This window comes from Mesitornis unicolor, unplaced genomic scaffold, assembly GCF_000695765.1.
Source record: "Mesitornis unicolor isolate BGI_N332 unplaced genomic scaffold, ASM69576v1 scaffold53390, whole genome shotgun sequence".
Classification (NCBI taxonomy): Eukaryota; Metazoa; Chordata; class Aves; order Mesitornithiformes; family Mesitornithidae; genus Mesitornis; species Mesitornis unicolor.
Genome location: NW_010158695.1, coordinates 36,516 through 55,952, shown reverse-complemented (window position 1 = coordinate 55,952; position 19,437 = coordinate 36,516). Strand labels below are relative to the sequence as shown.

Below are 19,437 nucleotides of genomic sequence, written 5' to 3'. Positions count from 1 at the left end.
CTGTTCCTGGGCCTTTAAGAGTTCCTTCTTGAAGAGTGTCCAGCCTTCCTGCACTCCTTTGCCTTTCAGAACTGCCTCCCAAGGAACTCTGCCAACCAAGTACCTAAACAGGCCAAAGTCTCCCCGCCAGAAGTCCAAAGTGGCAGTTCTGCTAGCCCCCCTCCTTGCTTCTCCAAGGACTGAAAATTCTATCATTTCATGATCACTATGCCCACGACAGCCTCCAACCATCACATCCCCCACAAGACCTTCTCTATTTGCGAACAGCAGGTCCAGCAGTGCACCTTCCCTTGTCGGTCCCTTCACCAGCTGCGTCAGGAAGTTATCTTCCACACACTCCATGAATCTCCAGGACTATTCCTCTCTCCTGTGTTATATTTCCAGCAGATATCCGGGAAGTTGGAAGTCCCCTACCAAGCCCAACATCTAACCTCAAGGATGCTGCAGATGAGTGCACCAGCAAACAGCTTTGGCCTCAAATCCACACGTGCTAACATCAAAAAAAGTACACTCACAAATCTGTGGAAAGCCAAGAAACATAAATAGTTCTCAAATAGAGACGTATAAGCAATACTGCTTTCTCTACACTCACTTCATACTGCCTCTTGTATGAATGTGGAGTATTTGTATGAAGGGACAACTCCAAAACAAAATTGTATCTAGAAAGAGAGAACTTTTCTTTAAATACCAAGTCCAGTGAATTGCTGGGATTTCTCCATTTCATTCCCAATGAGATTATGGGGATCAAAAATGCTCAGAGGCAGAACATAAACCAGACTGGCACAACACTGAAATACAAGCACCGTGAGAACTTCTCAGGAGGTCAACAGCTGATCTTAGCTGTAGGTACTTTCATGTAATTTCTAAACCTAGAAAGAATATCCACATCTCCAGTATTTGCTTTTTCTTGAGTACTTTTTAATGGATTAATAGAAATGCTAGTTTTTTGAGCTAACTACAAACACTAACCTGCAGTTCAATAGTTTGTCCTTCTTCATCAGTTACAGAGTGGATAGTCATGAGCCGTGGTTTAGGGCAGACAAATTGGGCTGTCAGTTCTAATGTGTGAACTAGGCTATCAGGCCACATTTTGGTTAAGAGGAAAGAGGCCTACTTATGAACACCAACAACACTTAAGAGATTAGTTTCTATTGTTTCCAAGGAGATTTAACAGGTCCCAGTATATATTAAACCAAGCACAGGTTGAATGAAAGAAAGAAAAGGATAGCAAGGAGGAAGAGGGAAAGAAAAGGAGGAAAGGAGGAATGAAAAGGGTGGGGAAGGGAGAAACTGCAGGAAGGAAGAAAAGGGGAGAAGGTGGGAAGAAAGGGAGGAGAGGGATGGAAGGGGGTAAGCAGGGAGAAAAAGGTGAAAAGGAGAGAAGAAAACGGAAAAGGCAGGCAGGAGCAAAAAGAAGAGGAAAAGAAGTATCAGGAGGAGAAACCACACTCCCTCATAATACGTTGAAACACAGTTTCATTCAGAAACGTTTATATTCAGAAGAGACTTCAACAGAAGATGCACTGTGTTATCTCTTGATGTTGTAACACAGGAGCTTTGTTTAATATCCTGCATTAATGAAGGAGCTCCTTAAGTGTAATATTACAATAGAGAGCATAAGAAATATCACTGAGGTCAACGCTGCTCTATTAACTGTCATCCTGTATAGAAATCTTTTCTTTGAATACCATTAATGCTTTCTCCTTCCCTTTGTTCTAATTTCTCCAGGCAGCAGAAACTAAAACTTCCTCTGCAATAATTTCTGCTTTCTTCTTGGCAGACTAATGGTATTAGACTTTTGAGAGAAATTTACCTTGGCAATGTCTTATGCACAGGTCTTTTCAAAGGAGATGTTGTTAGGAGGAATCCTATTAAGCAGGCTTTTTTGCTAGCCTCAAAACATAGGTAGTAACACATCTGTAGTTATAAAGAGGATTGCTTAGTTTTATTTATTATTTTGAGAGAGAATCCATTAATCTGCTCCTGTGTCTATCACGCATCTCCTTATGTAAGAGTAAACTCAAGCTGCCTGTTCTTCTTGCTGTATCAGATTCATTTTCATAGATTGTCAAAAGCAGAAAGGATCAATATGATAATTTAATCCAATCTACTGCTTAATACAAGCCAAAGATGTTCATATGGTAATCTGTGCATAATAAACTCAGTAATTTATGCTTTAAAATACAGATAGTGCTTTAAAAAAAGGTATTCTTATATTTGAAGTAATAAAATCTTTCAAAGTGTGAGAAGAAGACTTTAGAGAACCCCAATTTCAGCATGTTAAGAAAAAGTTTAACTAATGTGTAATAGTCTTCAGGTTCATTACAGCACTGTGAAATGCTCAAGAATTTTAGAAACTGTCAGTAATTGCTTTTATTGAGATCAGCGTTGAAGGAAAAAACTTAAAGGTACCGAACTTCTTTCCACATGAGGCAGATTCTGACTACTGCCTTAACACTGCCCTAGAGATGCTGAAGTCACTTTGAAAGACTGTATGAAACCTTTTAAAAAAAAAACCCAAGCAAACTAATGACTGAGAACTGTAAGCACAACATGCTAAGCGTACTACTATGATAGGAAGGGTTACACTGAAGTCAGCATGCCCAGATGCTGAGCTTGGAGAGTTTCTATTCATTCTTAAGAGCCTGAATGACTGCTGACATATTAGCAACAGTGAAGATTCACAGATATACAAATATATATTGCTGATTTCCCCACAGTATAGATTGCAAAACCTGCCAAATGAACAGTAATCTAATGTAGCTCCACCAGCTTCCATTAACACTGGGTGAGGATCTTGCATCCCATTTTTAATAGCTGGACTAGTTAAGATGGAATTCTGTCACTGTCTATTTTAAGTGGGTACAAAGTGGCTAATGATAATTTGTAAAGGCCATCCATTCATAAGGAAAAAAAAAAAGTGAAACAACCCAATTTTTCTGCCATCTCAATAATTTATTTTTTAAATAAATTTTTCTTTTCCCTTACATATCATCCACTTATGAACTACCCTTTCTGAAATAACAAGCAATGCTGATCAGCCACTGCAAGCAACCCATAAAGAATTTTGAAAACATCCAGATATCAGAGATTAAAGATATGTGGGAGATGTTTTGGTGTCAACAGTCCTGTAAGAAGTATGAAATAGCATTGGTCAGGACTGGGAGAGTCAAGACAGGATACAATATTTCAGATGGTCTAAAAGCTGCCTTAGTGCCACTCAATAGGTTCCCCTCTGAACTGTAATTTTTAACCATCCTACAAAATAGCAACGGATAAAACTGAGGCTATGGCTTTGCCTCCACTGAGAAAACTCAAACATATGGACTAACCTCTTGAAAAAACAGTTCCACGAACACTGCATGAGAAACAAAAAGTAATTTTATTTTGGTATAATTACTACAGTAGAACTATTTCATGTGGGCAGCTATTGTGAGCAAGACCTGCAGTATAATAAACTTGGAATATCTTCTGTCACAGACACATGCTAGTAAGTAGTCCCACAGATTGTATTAAAAGGCACACGGTACTAATGGAAGACTGAAAGTAGAATTCAATCAGACTGATTAGCAACAGGGAAAAAAAGTCTGATATTTATCTACGATTTCCCATATCAATTTATGCAGTTTTACATCCAATTTTCCTTCTTAGAAATCAACCCCTTCTTCTTACTCCAACTAGCTATATAAAAATGAAAACAGCTAAAACACCCAATCTTGCATATGAACATAGATTTAATTTTACCACCTGAAACAAACTAATCACTGGTTTCTAATGTGTTTGAAAGATCAAACTTAAAAAAGACTGATTATAAACCAACAGAACCAAAAACTAGAGAATGTCTTAAAAGTGTTCATTTTTAAAAAGAGCAAAATTGTGGTTTCCTCCTCCCACTTCCTTTTAGAAACTGTAATATTATTTAAAGAAATCACCAGTGATACAATTGAAAAGTTTCTCTGTAGACTACACAAGAATCTTTATGCTGTTTCAGCTGTTCCTGTGGACCTGAGAGAATTCACCAAAACATAAGCATAGTTAAATAAACTGTTTCAGAAGGAGAAACAATTATGATCCTTGAAAAACTGTTTTTTTAATAATACTGACACACAAAATTAAAAATAGAAAAAATATACAATTCCTTCTTTCAGTAAAGTGTCTTCTGCTGTGCTGCAAATAAGCACTACCTAGGAAAGTAAATGAAAATATGACACCCACATATTTGTCATGCTTAAAAAGCTCATCAGCATACTCAAAAAACCTCCATAGACCTAGACTCATGTTTTCAAGTAACAGCTCACGGGCTAAACCAAAATGAAGTGTTCCTCTGGATCAGTCTGCAGTAACTTTCTTGTGTTACTCAACAGGAGATGCAGACAGCAATCAGGACTTCAATCCCACTCCAGCTCAGCCCAACATGACACTGCTTTACCCTTTCTTCTCCAGCTTCTGGCCCACAACTTCTAAATTGTTAGGGAACTTGATCTAGGTGTTGCTGGCTATGCCTTGCTGACATCCTTGAGAGTAAGTGCAAAAATTCCCCATTCCACCCTGTATTACATGCAACCAGAAATCCAATTCCCTGCCAGGGTCTAACCCCAAGACACAGCACCAAATTTCTAACACGTGCTCTCTTGCACAAACACTGGATGCTGGATGAAAAGCACCATTATCTTCCCACAATAAATGATTTAACATGCAGCTGTCAGAAGAGAAGCCACTCTATGTATTTGCTGTAAGTGGTTTTGGATCTTGCCCTAAAAGCTAAAATAAAACTCAGAATCTTTTTCCAGGCACTGTGTTTTCTAGCATGAATTTTGCATGACAATTCACAAAATGACAATGTAATGAAGTCCTTCCAAGTGTGAAGGGAAGCACAATGTCTGATAATTATTTCACTTGGGATTACATTTAAAAACTGTTTGTTGAAGAAAATTTCTAGAAGAAAACTCCACGCTAACAGGAAAATATTTCTGGAGAAGATGCACACTGGCAGATGTGCAGAAGTTCTTATAAGGAACACGATGCTCCTCTCAAAGCTGCTTAAACTTGATTTTATTTCAGGTCTGCAGCTAAATTTTTTTTCTAAATAGATTTAGGCTGTCAATTTCCTGACATGCTGTGCCATCAGCATGTAGGGACTGCTGTGACAAACGTGGAGGCTGTAGCAGCAAATTTTATTATAAACTGGTAATTGAATTGAACAGGTTTACATTTGAATAGATTTACTGCAGCATGATCTCTGACATGCTGCATGAGACTGAAACCCTTGTCTGTACATAAAGAAACATTAAGATACACTGAGCTGAAATAATTCCTACTGTAAGTCCATGCTAATCAATAAATTTACACCACTTTACACATGAAAGAAGTAAGTATATCATCTTTCTTCACATTGTGTGCATAAAGGATGTTGTCAAATCCAAAGCCAAGAACTCATCCCCAGACTTTCCCATAGGTAAAAACAACAACTGTCTCCAAAAATACCATCCAATAGCAACAAAAGAAAATATCTCTGTACTCCAAGTACAGTTCCAACAGTGTACTATGAATCAGTATGGTTTTAAAAGTAAAGAGTGGGCACTAAAGCAGGCAAGAAAACAAATGCCCTTGTAGGTTCTTTTAGGTTGTCCTATTAGGTTGTAGGTAAGTTATAACTGAAAAGATAAGCTAACTCTCTCCTACATGAAAAGGCTCAGTAATTAAAAATAAGCAGAAATTCTACTGCATTCTAACAGAAAAACTCACACAAGAAGAGTGGAAGAATTATGAGGTGCCCAGGAGTGGGACTAACAAAGGAAACTTCTTTTTGCTATTCTGCCACTGTAGAACTTTCAGAAAAAGGTATATACTTTTAGGGTAGACAAATTATTATATTCTGACTAAGAAAACTTGTGGAATTGATTTGCATCCATAGAAAATCGTAATTCATGCAAAAAATCTGATATACAATGTGCATCTGAATTGCTTAACTAAATTATCTCAGTTACCAAAATTGCGTGCAGAAACATAGTAAATCTGCGCACAGTTTTGGCAACTGAAATAATTACTCATTTGTAGAAGATTCACTTAATTTCCTCATGCAGTCGCAGAAGCTACACACTAGATTTTTTTAATTACATAGGTCAATGGATGGGCAATAGTACCCTCAAAATTTAAGAGCAAATTGTATAAGCCAATTCACCTCTATGTACTCTTGTTAGCACTCTGTTGTTTCCAAACAAGTTGCTCAATATATCTGTAGAGTAGAATACTGGTGATATGGGGTCTTAACTTACTAAAAAAGATGTTAAGCATAGTCTCTTTCAAAAGATGTTATACTCCGACATTCCTTTCTTTCTACAGTTTATCTAAACATCATAATATAACCTTTAAATAACTGCATTAGTGGTCAGTTATATGAGAATTTTGGCAGGGGAAGAATCATCCCATCACCACTGGAAGAGAGGGTCAAATCCTGCCATTCTTACTGAGGCAAAATCCCCATTGAATCTGACAGGAGTTTTGCTCAAGTAAGACTAAGGACAGCAGGATTTGGCTCACAGGATCATAGCATCTGCCAAAGCAGTTGCACAGAACAAGGTTTATTCTTAGTAAGTATAATCCAATAAGAATATGTCTGTAGGTGCGTGATAGGCCTAATTTGTCCATCATCTCTCCACTGGTCTGTGCTGTTCTTGGGTTTTACCTTGATAGCTGTTTACTTAAACCTGTTATAAATCACCATCAAAAGATTTGCAAAAACCAGACATCTATTGAAACTGACTTTTTAACCACTGACAAAAAATAATTGTAGGGGACTACTTTAAAATGGTTGTTTAATACAAAATACTCTCCATTGGAGACAAGATTTAGAAAACATTTTACTAATTTTACTTTATTATTTCTTGATGCACTACAATAGTAAGGCATACAACACATGCATGTGAAAGTGTGGTTTTGCATATACATCAACAGCAATAGAAGCGCATGGCAGGAGACCAAGATTTAAGGAATTGCTTCTTTCTGTAACAGATTAATCAGGTTCCAGGTGAGACAGTACCATTTCTTGGAAATATTTTCTTATATTTACCTGTTATTCAGTATCTTTGAAATATAACTGATGAATTAAAACACTCAGCATATACTTACAGTGAGGGGCAAGAGTTCTCAATGCTTTAAGAAAAAAAAAGGAAAAAGAAAAAAAAAGAGTAGGGTGGATTCTCCTCTTCTGATTGCCATTATTTGCTCCAGTGTAGTTACAGTAACTTCAGTAGACATACTCAGGATTTATACTTGTTTTATTGAGAAGTAACCCTCTTGTTTGTCTTGATAAAATGAAAACTGAGTTAAAATAGGGAAAACAAGGCATAGTGTGTATTTCTCCCAGAACCAGGACAGGTGAGAAGTGGACAAGGAATGGTGGAAAGAAATCTTTAGAATTCATGATGTTGAAGCATTAAGGAAAATGAGGTAATACATTCTGATGATTATTTTATTAGTTACCTACTGAAGGAGATTGAATGCTGGGGTATATTTTGCTGTATCACACATAGAAAGATGAACTCTATATAGATACACCTTGATTCCTTAGCTTAGAAACAGCCTGTCAGAAAGAGCAAGTATACATGAAAATTGCCTTTACAGTAACTGATCAGAAACTCACCGATCTCTCTTCTTTCCTGATTGCCCTACAATTGTTGCATGTGTCTGCAGAGAGACACACATTGGCTTGATCAGTCTTACCTTCTTTCAGCATGCCAACTTTTAGACACTTCATGAAGCGGCACGCTTGGCAGGACTTGCGTCTGCGCTTTGTGATTTCACATTCATTCGTTGCTGGGCAGCTGTATTCTATGTTACCTGTAATAGAAAGTACAGGAAAAGATAGGTACTCAGAATCAGTGACTAACCAACACAATGGATATATGAAATACTCATACAATTGTTGCTGTGTTTAATTTTGGAATATATCAAGTGTAAATAATGTCACAGAAAGCAAAAACCTTTCAAGTAAAAATAAAATACCAAGTTAAAGGATGAGTTTTTTGACTTTTTGTTTTTTAATCTAGACAGCTGTATGTAAAAAAATACACAAAACCACAACTAACGTGAGTCTGTGTCTGGCTCCATACACGGTTCCTAGCAAAATCCTTCACGCAGGTTATTTCTGCTGGTAGGAGGAAGAAATGTTTTCATTGATTGCCTGTACCAAGCCACATGATTAGGCTACTAGCCTGAGCACTCTTCCTCTCCTTTTTTCACCAATTTAATCAGTTTTTCTTTGTCTAGAATATGAAAAGGAGATCATTGTGCTTTACTGCACAATCAACTGTAACAGGTACTACAGAGCTTCGCCCTTCTCCTTCCACAGCAGCAGGCACAGTGCCATCAGTCAGGGCTCACAGGAATTGCTACCACCACACCTAGCAGGTTCTACAACTGCCGGGTCAGACCTCTCAGCCAGGACACCTCTCATTTTCTCTATATTTTAGACAGAGTTCTTGCACTGAGAGGCATCAGAAACAGGATCATTCCTACCACGTTGTCATAATAACAAAAACTGGGGAAGATGCTTGCCTTTGTCTCTCCTGACTTTCCTTAGGGCCTAGAATAAGTGAGCCCTCCTGGCAAAGCAGCATCTCCTTTTTTTTTATTATTCCTTACTGCTTACTACATATTATTTATCCTCAAAAATAATAAAAAGCCTGAAATTTAATGGGTAAAATACATATGAGTAATTTTCTGTACCTTTTTTAAAAATCACATTTTTGGGAATCCAAGTCCAAATGGGAGAAGGTCTGTTCTCTTCTGTCATAGTACCATTGCACTTTTCATAAAACAGGTTAGCTCAGCTTATTCATCTGCCCAGCCACGCATCGTATTGCCCATGACTATATTCAGTATGACAGACTTTGCAGCAGTCAGAAGTTTCACCAGGAAACTGACTTTTAAATAAAGTATCTTCCCCATCAGCCTGTCACATCTTGCTTTAAAGGTATTTCTTTACTTTCTAACCCTTTCCCCCTGTGATTAAGTGCATTAGTATCTTAATGAAAATGCATTCTGTTTATTGCCCTCCTGGGAAGCAAGAGGTCATCACACCAAATGCATAAATTGCCATCAGAGACAGTCTGAGCATAATTGCAATTTTGCTGCTCCATGTTGGCTGTACTCAGGGTCCGTCAAAGTCCCCTGAAACATGCGCAGGTTCTAATAATTAGCATAGAGTCTGCCTGGGACCACAGCATTGATGAAATATTTCAGAGTTAATCACACTTTGTAAACACTGATTTATATTGACTACCTTTCTCTGGACTGATGTCTCCTCATTAAATATCACATTAGTGGATTGCAGGATTGCACAAAGACTCAAATGCTCAGCAACTGCTAATTCAACAGGAAGCAGTATTTAAACCACTTACATCTATTGAAAATTGGTTAAGTATTTATGATAAAGGAGGTCTGCATTGTGCAATGTATATTCTGCCAATACAACCAGCACACTTTGCACAACCTTTTCAGGCCTTTATTCCTCTGGAACGTCTCTGCATGGCTGACTTAGCAATGCTGGCAAGTGAAACAGATCTTGGTATGTCTGAACGCTAATGGCTTTTGTTGACAAAACTCAAACTTCAGCTTAGTTCTCTTCCCCTTCCTTATCTCCTAAGATGAAAACTATTTAAGAAACTGAAGGACACAGTGAGTAGGAAATTCAACACAACAGTTGCTGCAAAACTTCTTTCCAATACGCATTAGTGAAGTCTGGAAATAAAACTTCTGAAAGGAGAGGTAGGAAAGGATGGTAAGGGCAAGCTTAAAAAAAGATTCACATTATCCTTTCACACTCTAACAAGACATTCTTAGTGAGGCACAACCGCTACACAGGGAGACCTTCAAAGCCTTTCACAAATTGTATCTAATTAACTTCATCATATTAGAGTAATAAATGTATTACCATCCCCATTTAAAAAAAAAAACAAAACAACCAAAACAGGGAATCAGAAATACTTTGCACAAGATCAAAGATATCTTTGCACAAGGTCAGAAACAATCTTGATCAAAAACAAGATGAAGATTACAACACAGAAATTCAAGTAGCAAATTTTTGCACAGTGGAGCAAGTGGAGCATTTCCACTACAGTCAGAATCCTTGTGCAAAGGCACAGATGACAAAGGTATGGATGCTGACACCAAAATGTAGTATTCAAAGTCAGGAAAATGCAAGCAAGATTGCTTAGAAGATACTTCTAATCCACATCTTGACATTTCAGTTTTGCGCAAAATCCTGTGAAACACAGCAAGAGTCTGAAGCATGCAGCACATTATGCACACACAACATAACATTTTTCCTGCAAACTCTTGCCACTTTAAAATGAGCTGTGGATCTATTCACTTAGATTCCAGTACTTTAGCTTAAAGGGAGAATCTTCTCCTATCAATTTAGACTGCTCCATTTTAATGAATTATATTTTACAGCAGATGTTTAATCTTAATTTTTGATGTTAGAAAATAAACTCCGAAGATGCTGGAAAGACTTCCTCCAATTAACTCAGTAGAGTTACAGTAACTGGATTTATTGCCGCAGCAAAGATCCACATTTTACCAATGCCTACAGCTGGTTCCCCTGAAATGTTTCAGCATTTTAGGATATGGCCAGACCACAGTAAGAATTCAAGGAAACTAACATCTTGCCACCACTTTACATACGAATGCAGCATTTTATCAAATATCCTCATGGATAGACTTCATTGCTGTCAGAGAGCTTTCTTTAAAACCAAAAAAACCCCAAAAACACCACAAAAACCAAAACGAACAAACAAAAAAACACCCCCCCACAAAAAAGCCCCTTGTGGAATTTTGCAGTGGATATGTGCCTGCATATATATCATACTCAGTATGTTTTACCTAGCATTGAAAGTATTAGTGGGTATATTTTTGGTTAAAACTTAAAATTACTGCACATTACATATCATTAGAGCTCTCATAATTTCTTATTTACTTCTATACACTAAAAATAAAGAAACAGAAATAATTTTAAGAAGTGTTTGGGAACCTGTACAATTTCACAGGTACACTCCATCCATCTCTGATGCTCAGACCTGTATTCTATTTCAATGAAGAAGATTCAGAAGGGAGCTCTACCATTTCCTTGCCTACTGCATGATGCTAGAGGCTGAAACTGAGCAGCTAGAAAGAGTATCAGTTGAGTCTGCCCAGTCCTGTCAACAGTGGGAGAGGAAGCTGTGTCATACCATGAACAAAATCAACATGGCAGTTCTGAGTCTTTAAACTGGGCTGACAAGAACGATTGAGCAATTTATAATATCTCCTGGCTGGTTTTCAGAAAGGACTGGGCTCTGATTACTTATTTCAGAGTCTTTTGTACAATTAGTTTGCAGGCAATATAATTTTCTCACTTACTCACTAATAGAATCGTGCAGCTAGCTGGCTGATAGAATAACAGCGTATATGTAAAACTCCTGCCTGAAGTGCCAGGGGATAATTTGTATATTCCTTTCAGTAGCGTAATGGACTTTTACAGTTTGGCAGTTAAAGGGCTGAGTAATGTAAATTAGTATGACGTTTGAAAATAAAAATATATGTCAAATCTTCACTCCCCAAACACATTACCCTGTGCTGTAATAACACAACGGGATTTATGCCAGCTTGAGTCCCTTTCTCTCCCCATGGACTGAAGAACGTTTAGTTAAAAACTCGTTCCTTTTTTTCTACTAATTTGCTAAATTTTATTATCTCAGCCAAAAGATGAGAAAATACTTCTACTACACTGTGCCTATCAAGAGAAACCGACTCACTAAAAATATGATGCCATTTGATCTTAAGATAGCAGGTGAACTGCTAAAACACATGCTGCATAACTGGCTCTCTTTTTAGGTGCTTCAGAGTGTCAGATCTTTACACACAGACTGAGTAAAAGTGGGCCAAGGTACCATTTTTTTCATCTCATAGATGACGTTTGGAGGTTACTCGAATGAGATGTGGAGCCACAGCACAATTTTAATGGTACAGGGACTTACTCAATGGCTTTACAAGCCAGGCAACTCACTGGCCTCAGCCAAGATTCTCAAAACCAGTTTGGCCATTTCTTGCATGAAAGTAACAGTGACACTCAAGGTAACTAAAGAGGAGGAGCGAGAACCACGACATGGAAGCTGTAAGCACTGGGCCTTATGTCTCCGTATCTTATTCTAAATGAAGCTGGGATAAGGTACAATATTATCAACAGTTACAACTTCAGAATCTCACAGCTACCAAGTGTGCAAAGCCAGCTCTAGAAACTGGGTCCAGACCGTGGGATAGGCTGAAACAAGGGTGTCTCTTCCAGAAATACTGACAGCAATAGAAGCTGCAGAAAGCAACTTCTAGCAGAAGTTTTATTTCCCTTTTCACACTGCAACACTTGATATTATAACACTAAAGATGTAAGACGACTGCAGTGAGCTATTGGAATATGCTCTGAAAAATCTTTGGATGACTAAAAGACTCAGAGTGAAAATGTGTTTGGAAAGAGTAGCCATGAGTCACTTACAAAGACAGATTGAATGCTGAAGATATCAGTAGTGAAACTTTTACTGCGTGGGACTATAGGTCCAAAAAACAACTAAAAAAATAAAAGAGAGGGAATTAATTATTCCTTCAATGTAATAACCTTATGCTATAATCAGCTCGTGAAACTGTATCTATCTATATTCAATAATGCCTCATTTTTCTCCTGAACTTTCTCCTTCTGTAACCTAAAACCTCTTTGAAAAAACCTGTATTTAAAAATTAAGAGTCCTCATTCTTAATAGAGGCTACCGCATCCCTGGATTTAAGTCTCTCTGCAATAAGGTTTACCCCTGGTACCATCTTCATGCTCTGTTTTCCTGGGTGATGAACCCAAATGAATACACCTGCTTGCCTGTGGACTGGCATGTGTGAAAACTCAGGAAAATAAAAGGTAGCCAAGATTAGAGCTGTAAGCCTTCTGAGAATTAATTAAACAGAAATCTTAGAAAGAGAGACAGGAGAATCTAAGCTAACTCTGAGCATAATTTACGGTATGTTAGGTCACATCACCTTGATATGTAAGCCAACCAGAAAAGAAAAGTTCATGAGAAACTGAGGAAAAGTAGGTGCTGTTGGAAATAAGGAGTAACAGACTAAGTTAGGTGATGAAGGAGAGAGAAAAAGTCCTAGATGGACTTAAAAATGTATTTGATGTTTATAGCAAAGCTGAACTGAGGAAAGTAAAAATATTTTCTCTCAGGTTAAAGTTTCAGTTCTTGCAGATTCAGAACTCAACTGAATTTAAGTATGAGTAAATACTTTCACAAGTAAAACTACTCTTATCTATAAGGTTTCACGAATAGGGTCAGGTTGGAATGAGGTTGGACTTGAACCTAACTGAATCCAGTTTTGGCTGACAAATCCTTAGATGGACTCACCTGATACTGTGGATAGCGCTATGAATTATACACCTATGAATTCTGCTACGTGTCATCTGGAGCTGATTAAGTCTAAAGTTGACTGTATTCATAATTTTTCACCCAGATGACTTCAGAAACAACGTTGTACATATAGAGTTACAGAATGTTTAAAAATTTGGTTCCTAAATATCTCAAATATTTTTAAAGATGATAGGACCACGTATGAACGATGATACTTACTCTGTCTCTGTCACTTGTGTTGCCTTTTCTTTTACAATAAGAAACTCAGGAAAGCAGCTAGTTTTTAAATGATTTTATAGCATAAGATGGTATTTGACAGAGGGACACCACCAGCTTAAAAGTACTTTTTAAATGAAATCACTATGTTGAGTTGCTTAAAAGAAGCCAGTGTACTATGTTACTGAACTATAGTATACTTAAAATTCCTAAAACATATTTTTTATTTTTTATTTCTTTTATTCCTAGAAAGCAACATGAATGGAGATTTGAAACGAACATGTAAAGGTGATGCTTGTTGGTCTGACTGCATGATATCCTTGCATCAACCTTTAACTTCAGGTAGATGGGTTTCCAGCATCATAAATACCACCATGAATTTCAATATGAGACTAATATTACGGGGTGTTGAATGACACCTGTGAAGGGCCAACTACCTTTGATTCCCACTGGAGTCAACTTCTTTACCTTCAACAGAAATGAAGGGCATTTACATCATTTTAAGAGAGAATCAATGCTTTAAAGACACAAACAGAACTGATCCCCTGTCTCCTGGGAGTCACTGAAAAGCTGTCCAAGTCAGAAAGACTGAACCATCTACATTTTGTCCCTGCCGTTACTTTATCTAGGTTGATTTTGATACATCCTACCAAAGCAGCATGGAAAATTGTCATTGTTTGTGAACACACACAATATCTGTCTGTAAAGTTGCAAACCAAATTACTTTCACAGCAGTATCAAAAAGTCATTAATGAGTTATCAAAACGTTAACATTAAGTTCTCTCTGGCTCTCAGATTTCAGCATGTTTGTATTTTATTGTCTCATCTTGTTTGATTGCCATAGTTACACAATGACATTATGACACGATTAAAAGACATGTTGGAAGGAATTAAAAATACTTGCTCACTAGTTTGGTTGGCCCATAGGCACAGAGAAATTAGGGGAAAAGGGAAGATATCTATCATTGCTTGCTTAAAATATTCTTTGAAAGAAATGCTGATGCACAGACTTTCACTTATACACGGAAGGTGAATGATTTAATCAGTTAATGATGAATACAGGTGACATTTAGCATTAGGTTCACTGGAGGGCTGCCATCTTTGCACCAGAGCCAAGGTCCACAGACTCTTGCACCAAGATGCAAGCATTTACCCTATCTTTCTATAAAAAACTATAATCTTAGCTACCAGTAAAGATGCTGAAAGGCCATAAAATCTTACTTAATTTGCTTTAATTTCCTCCACAAAAATGATGTAAAGTATTACAGGAGTCAGCTTTGAGAGATGCAAATTAACCGTTGGAAGCCATTTTTGGTCATATGCAACTTCGAATCAAACTTTATGTTCTCCACTTTAAATGTCACCTTATCTGAATTTATATAGCAAGTTCTAACTTCCCTGTCTAAAACCTCCTGATTAAATATACATATATTTACTGCAAAGCGTTTGTATATTTACAGATCAAATTGGCTCCGTAATGAGTAAACACTCTAAAGCGGGTTAAAAAACCCCGAATACTGAAAAATAACCCAAACAACACTGAATCCCAGAAATCACTGAACACTAAAGGGATTAAAAACAACTTCAAGTAACCAAAAAGGTGAACAAAGTACAAAGCAGTTTAACCTAGCTCACAGTTTGGGCAGGCTTTGATGCCCATCGGAACTACACCATTGCAGAACTGTAGAGCTGAGGGCTCTTAGGTGGATCAGGATAAAATGAGATGGCAGACTTGGTCCAGTTCATGTAATGACCAAAAAGACAACAGTATTCCCAGGACAGAATATTTCTTGTTTGTATTAGGAGTCACGGACAGACAACAACTCTCAGGAATAAAGCTCTTAAGTGAGATATTGAAGGTGTGATTGCAGAGCTTCTTACTACCTATTGCTTTACTCACCCCACACATAAACAGAAGACTGCTGTCTCAATAATGCTTATCCAACAGTTTTTTGTTAAAAAAGAAACATATAAACAACAACAACAACAAAAAAAAAACCAAAGCCCAAGGACTACTGAATGCAAGATAGCTTCGTTTTTGTGAGGCAAATTCAAACACTGTCCAAGGAAATAATAAGTAAGCTCTGATACTTTTGCAAAAAGCCTTACCAGGCATGCAACTTATCAATACCTAGGCTTTTCACACTGCCTTCTCATGCCAGTTTTAAGAGTCCAAAGATGACAGTCCTGAAGATTTGGAAAGAGGGAAGAAGAAAGTTTTCTAGATACAGGCCATTATTTTTGAGAGATGAAGGCTAAAATAAAACAAAATACTAAACTGTCTTTGACCCTGTAAGTCCTATCATCCTTCTACTGAAAGCAAGAATACTATTTCAATCCACTTGCAGAGCAATTACATATTATTAATGCAAAACATGTACTTACTAGTCTTTATGATAACTGAGCAAATAAAAATGATGAGAAATGTATTTACACTAAATATTCACTAGAAAATATCTAATAAGTACAAGACCTCTGTGCTGAACACAAGACTTTGCAACCAGCTGACATCTGAAAGTTCTTTTTTTTTTTTCTGTTTCTTTTAATAAAAGCTTGGAGTTTTCAAGATAATACAGTGCACAGCAAAAACCGCGGAGAGACCCTAAAAATCAATGGACCTGTAACTATTTTTAGATGTTGCCATTTTCTACTATCCCTGATGCTAAGCCAATTTGGGGGAGATTTGGCCGTGTGTATGTTTCTGAGAGACAATTGCAGTCAGCTACCACATAAATTATCCCAGAAGCAAACTGAGAGCTGCAGCTGAGTGAGTGCTAGGCTGAGCAGAGAGAACATCCAGTTCTCCCATCTCTTATATATCACAAAAGGGGGCAGAACATCATTAGATTCTACTGTCACCCAAGAAAACACCGATTTTACATACTGAGCTGCTTTTGGATAGGTTTTGGGTTTTTAGCCAGGTAATTTGTTGTTTCTAATTTTTTCTAATATTATTAATCCTTACCGTCATTATGCATTCTTTAACAAAGCCCAAACGTATTTCTGTGCTGTGTTAATTAAAAATTAAAAATTAAAAAAAGACAAAATTACTCCCTCTTTTAATTCAAGACAGAGTTCATTTAATTTCTTTACTTTTAAGAGAATTATCAGAGATTCTACGAGGCAGGAAGAAGCAGCAGAGAAATCCACTAACCAAGAAGGGACATTTTTTGGACTGAATTGTTGTCATCTGAAAGGGAAGGATAATCTCCATTACCCTTAGAAACAGATGTATACTCTACATTAGAGCGAAATTTGCCTCGTGTAAGGGGCTACTAGGTATCCTGTGCTGCACTTCACTTCTGCCTTATGTAAGATGCTGGTGATGTACAGAAATGTGCTGGCTCCCTAAACAGCTGCCCGTGGCTTTCACCTACTGAGATTTCAAAAGACGCCTTTGAAATTGAAAGAATGGAAAGACTTCCATTGACTTAGTGGAAAGGGCATCAGGCCTGATGTGAACACAAGACGTGCTTCATAATCTAACTTTATCAGCTCAGCCTTGCTCTCACTGAAGTCAGGGCAGTTTTAGTCATGAGTTCAACAGGAGTAGCACTTAGATTCGACAAGTCTGAGCTAATTCAGTATTCATGAATGATAAACAATAAAGGTTTAGGAAGTAAAACTTTTTTTTCACTGAATCTGTAATTAAGTACCTATCACAATTAAATTATTAGCATTTAAAATAAGCAATTCCTTACATATGCACAGCTGCAATACTTGACTCTTCAGGTAGTCTGGTTTACTATTCTTTATTTATAAACTTCTTGGGTTTTTTTAATGTTTTCATGTTTTCCTATTTGCACTTACGTAGTAATCAACTTACTTTAAAAACAAGCAAAGAAAGAATGTGGTATGAACAAGGCAATATATGGTACAGGGAATAATGACCTCTAAGAACACTGGGACTAAATTCTATCATTTAGAGCAAAGAAACCTCAGAGGAATTATTCTTCATGCAAGCTTAAAGGTAGAATTAGCCCATTCAAAACATGAGGACTATCTTTTTCTTATATACCTCTTGCCACCTACCACAATCCATGGTTTGATTCACCAAAGCTTCCATTATTTTGGATGGTACCTGAAAACTTTTAGTAGTTGTGCCAGTTTAGTCAGCACCATCACTGAAGATGCAGCCATGATGTTATGATAGTAACATCCTTCTAATCTTAGTTTCTTCATTATTGCTTTTCCATTCAATGCTTGGTTTTGCCTTACTGCATATTTTTTTTGTCTTCACAGCACCATCACCTGCTGATGCAGCTCCTGCTCTGACCATACTGAGACTTTTTGCACAGCTGCCAGTTCTAACTTGAGCTGCGTGGCCAAGTCCATGTTGCTAATCTGGAGAATGACGTCCCTGTCTTGTGCTTCCACACCCAGAAACTTGCTGTCTGTGGTGCGGTGTACAATTGCAGGCTACCTTTTACTGCCAGAAATCAACACTTCAATCAGTTAACGTTTCTGTGGCATTTTTTCATACTCAAAATGCAACTAAAATAATTGGGCAACAATTCAGCTCTGTAGGATAGCTGTTACACAGCAATAAAATAACATTTATAAAAACAGAGCTGCTAGTTAAAGTTGGTGCTTGAAGTTTAGCAACCACCAAATATGAATCGCTTCAGTGGAAACATTTTTTGAGCTTTTCTGAAAACATTCTTGAAGGTCAAGTCAAATCACCTACCTCTTTTTTTACTTTTTCGAAAACAAAGACTTGAAATGAGCATACTGTTTCCGCATATACACTCATTTTACATACGAACTCAGGCCACTAGGAATCTTCAGGGGTATGTTTATTTACTGTTGCAAACATTGTAACACTCAACTCATGTAGAACAACTGAAGTCTAATGTTTCTTTTTAGTGGCTACACAGCCATCATAATAAATTGGTACTTCATGCCAGTAGGAGGCCCAAATCCCCTAGTATTAAAATAGATGAGAGGAGAATAAAATGGCCAATGCCTCAGTGATGGATAAATTAAAATACCATTAATTATTTTTCCATATTAATTTTACATGAAATACGAAAGAACTATATTTAAGAAATATTGACCAAGTGTTTCAAATAGTGGTTATGTAAAATTACAAACTGAAACCACCTTTATGCTTCTCATCGTAACTCATTTTTAAAAAGAAAAATACACCACCAGATTGCATTGTCCGTCCTGAGAATTCCATGTGCTCAACATCTATGAAAATCAAGCAGGTTTTATTGAGGAGCTTAAATTTGGACTTAGCAACCTAATTTTAGTCTCTGAAGTTTGAATTTAATTTAATGTGACACTATATTCCTGTACAGGCCAAACTTGGCCTCTTGTTCTTTAAATAAAGCACCTTCAATTTTACTTGAAAGGATGATATCTAAATCAAAGTAGAAGGTTATTTTGTCTCCATTCTTTCTGAAGCCAGAACAAGTGGTCATGCAAATTATCCTATTCATACTAATTTATGCCAAAATACATGGCATATTTGTAACAGGTATCAAGAGCAGATTAGTACAAAGTACGGGGCAGAGATCAAAGGCTGCCAACTTACTCTCCTTAGGATGTGATCTCATAGATATCTACTGAACCTGTTTAAGGCCACTGTATGGGTGTATATCATATGGGTGAAAGACCATAATAATATGGTACAAAGCACTACATCATTGCATTTTGTTTGAATTTTAAGTGCGCTGGTACTTTCACAAAAATAAACTGGATTTCTGTAACAATTTAAGTAAGGCAGTGGTGTAACTAGGAGTGAAACCCAAGTACAATCCCTGTGGGCCAGCCACAAGATATGTTC

General features: G+C 37.2%; 1 protein-coding gene across 1 annotated transcript in view; it reads right to left on the bottom strand.

The window, feature by feature from the left end:
- Nucleotides 1-7,642: 7,642 nt before the first annotated feature.
- Nucleotides 7,643-19,437, bottom strand: part of LOC104540395 (estrogen-related receptor gamma-like) — a gene marked incomplete at its 3' end in the record, with an annotated part of 12,510 nt that continues 715 nt past the window's right edge. Inside the window, exon 2 of the mRNA XM_010184203.1 lies at nucleotides 7,643-7,839. Within this exon, the coding sequence (XP_010182505.1) occupies nucleotides 7,643-7,839 (197 nt within the window). The remainder of the gene's footprint in view (nucleotides 7,840-19,437) is intronic.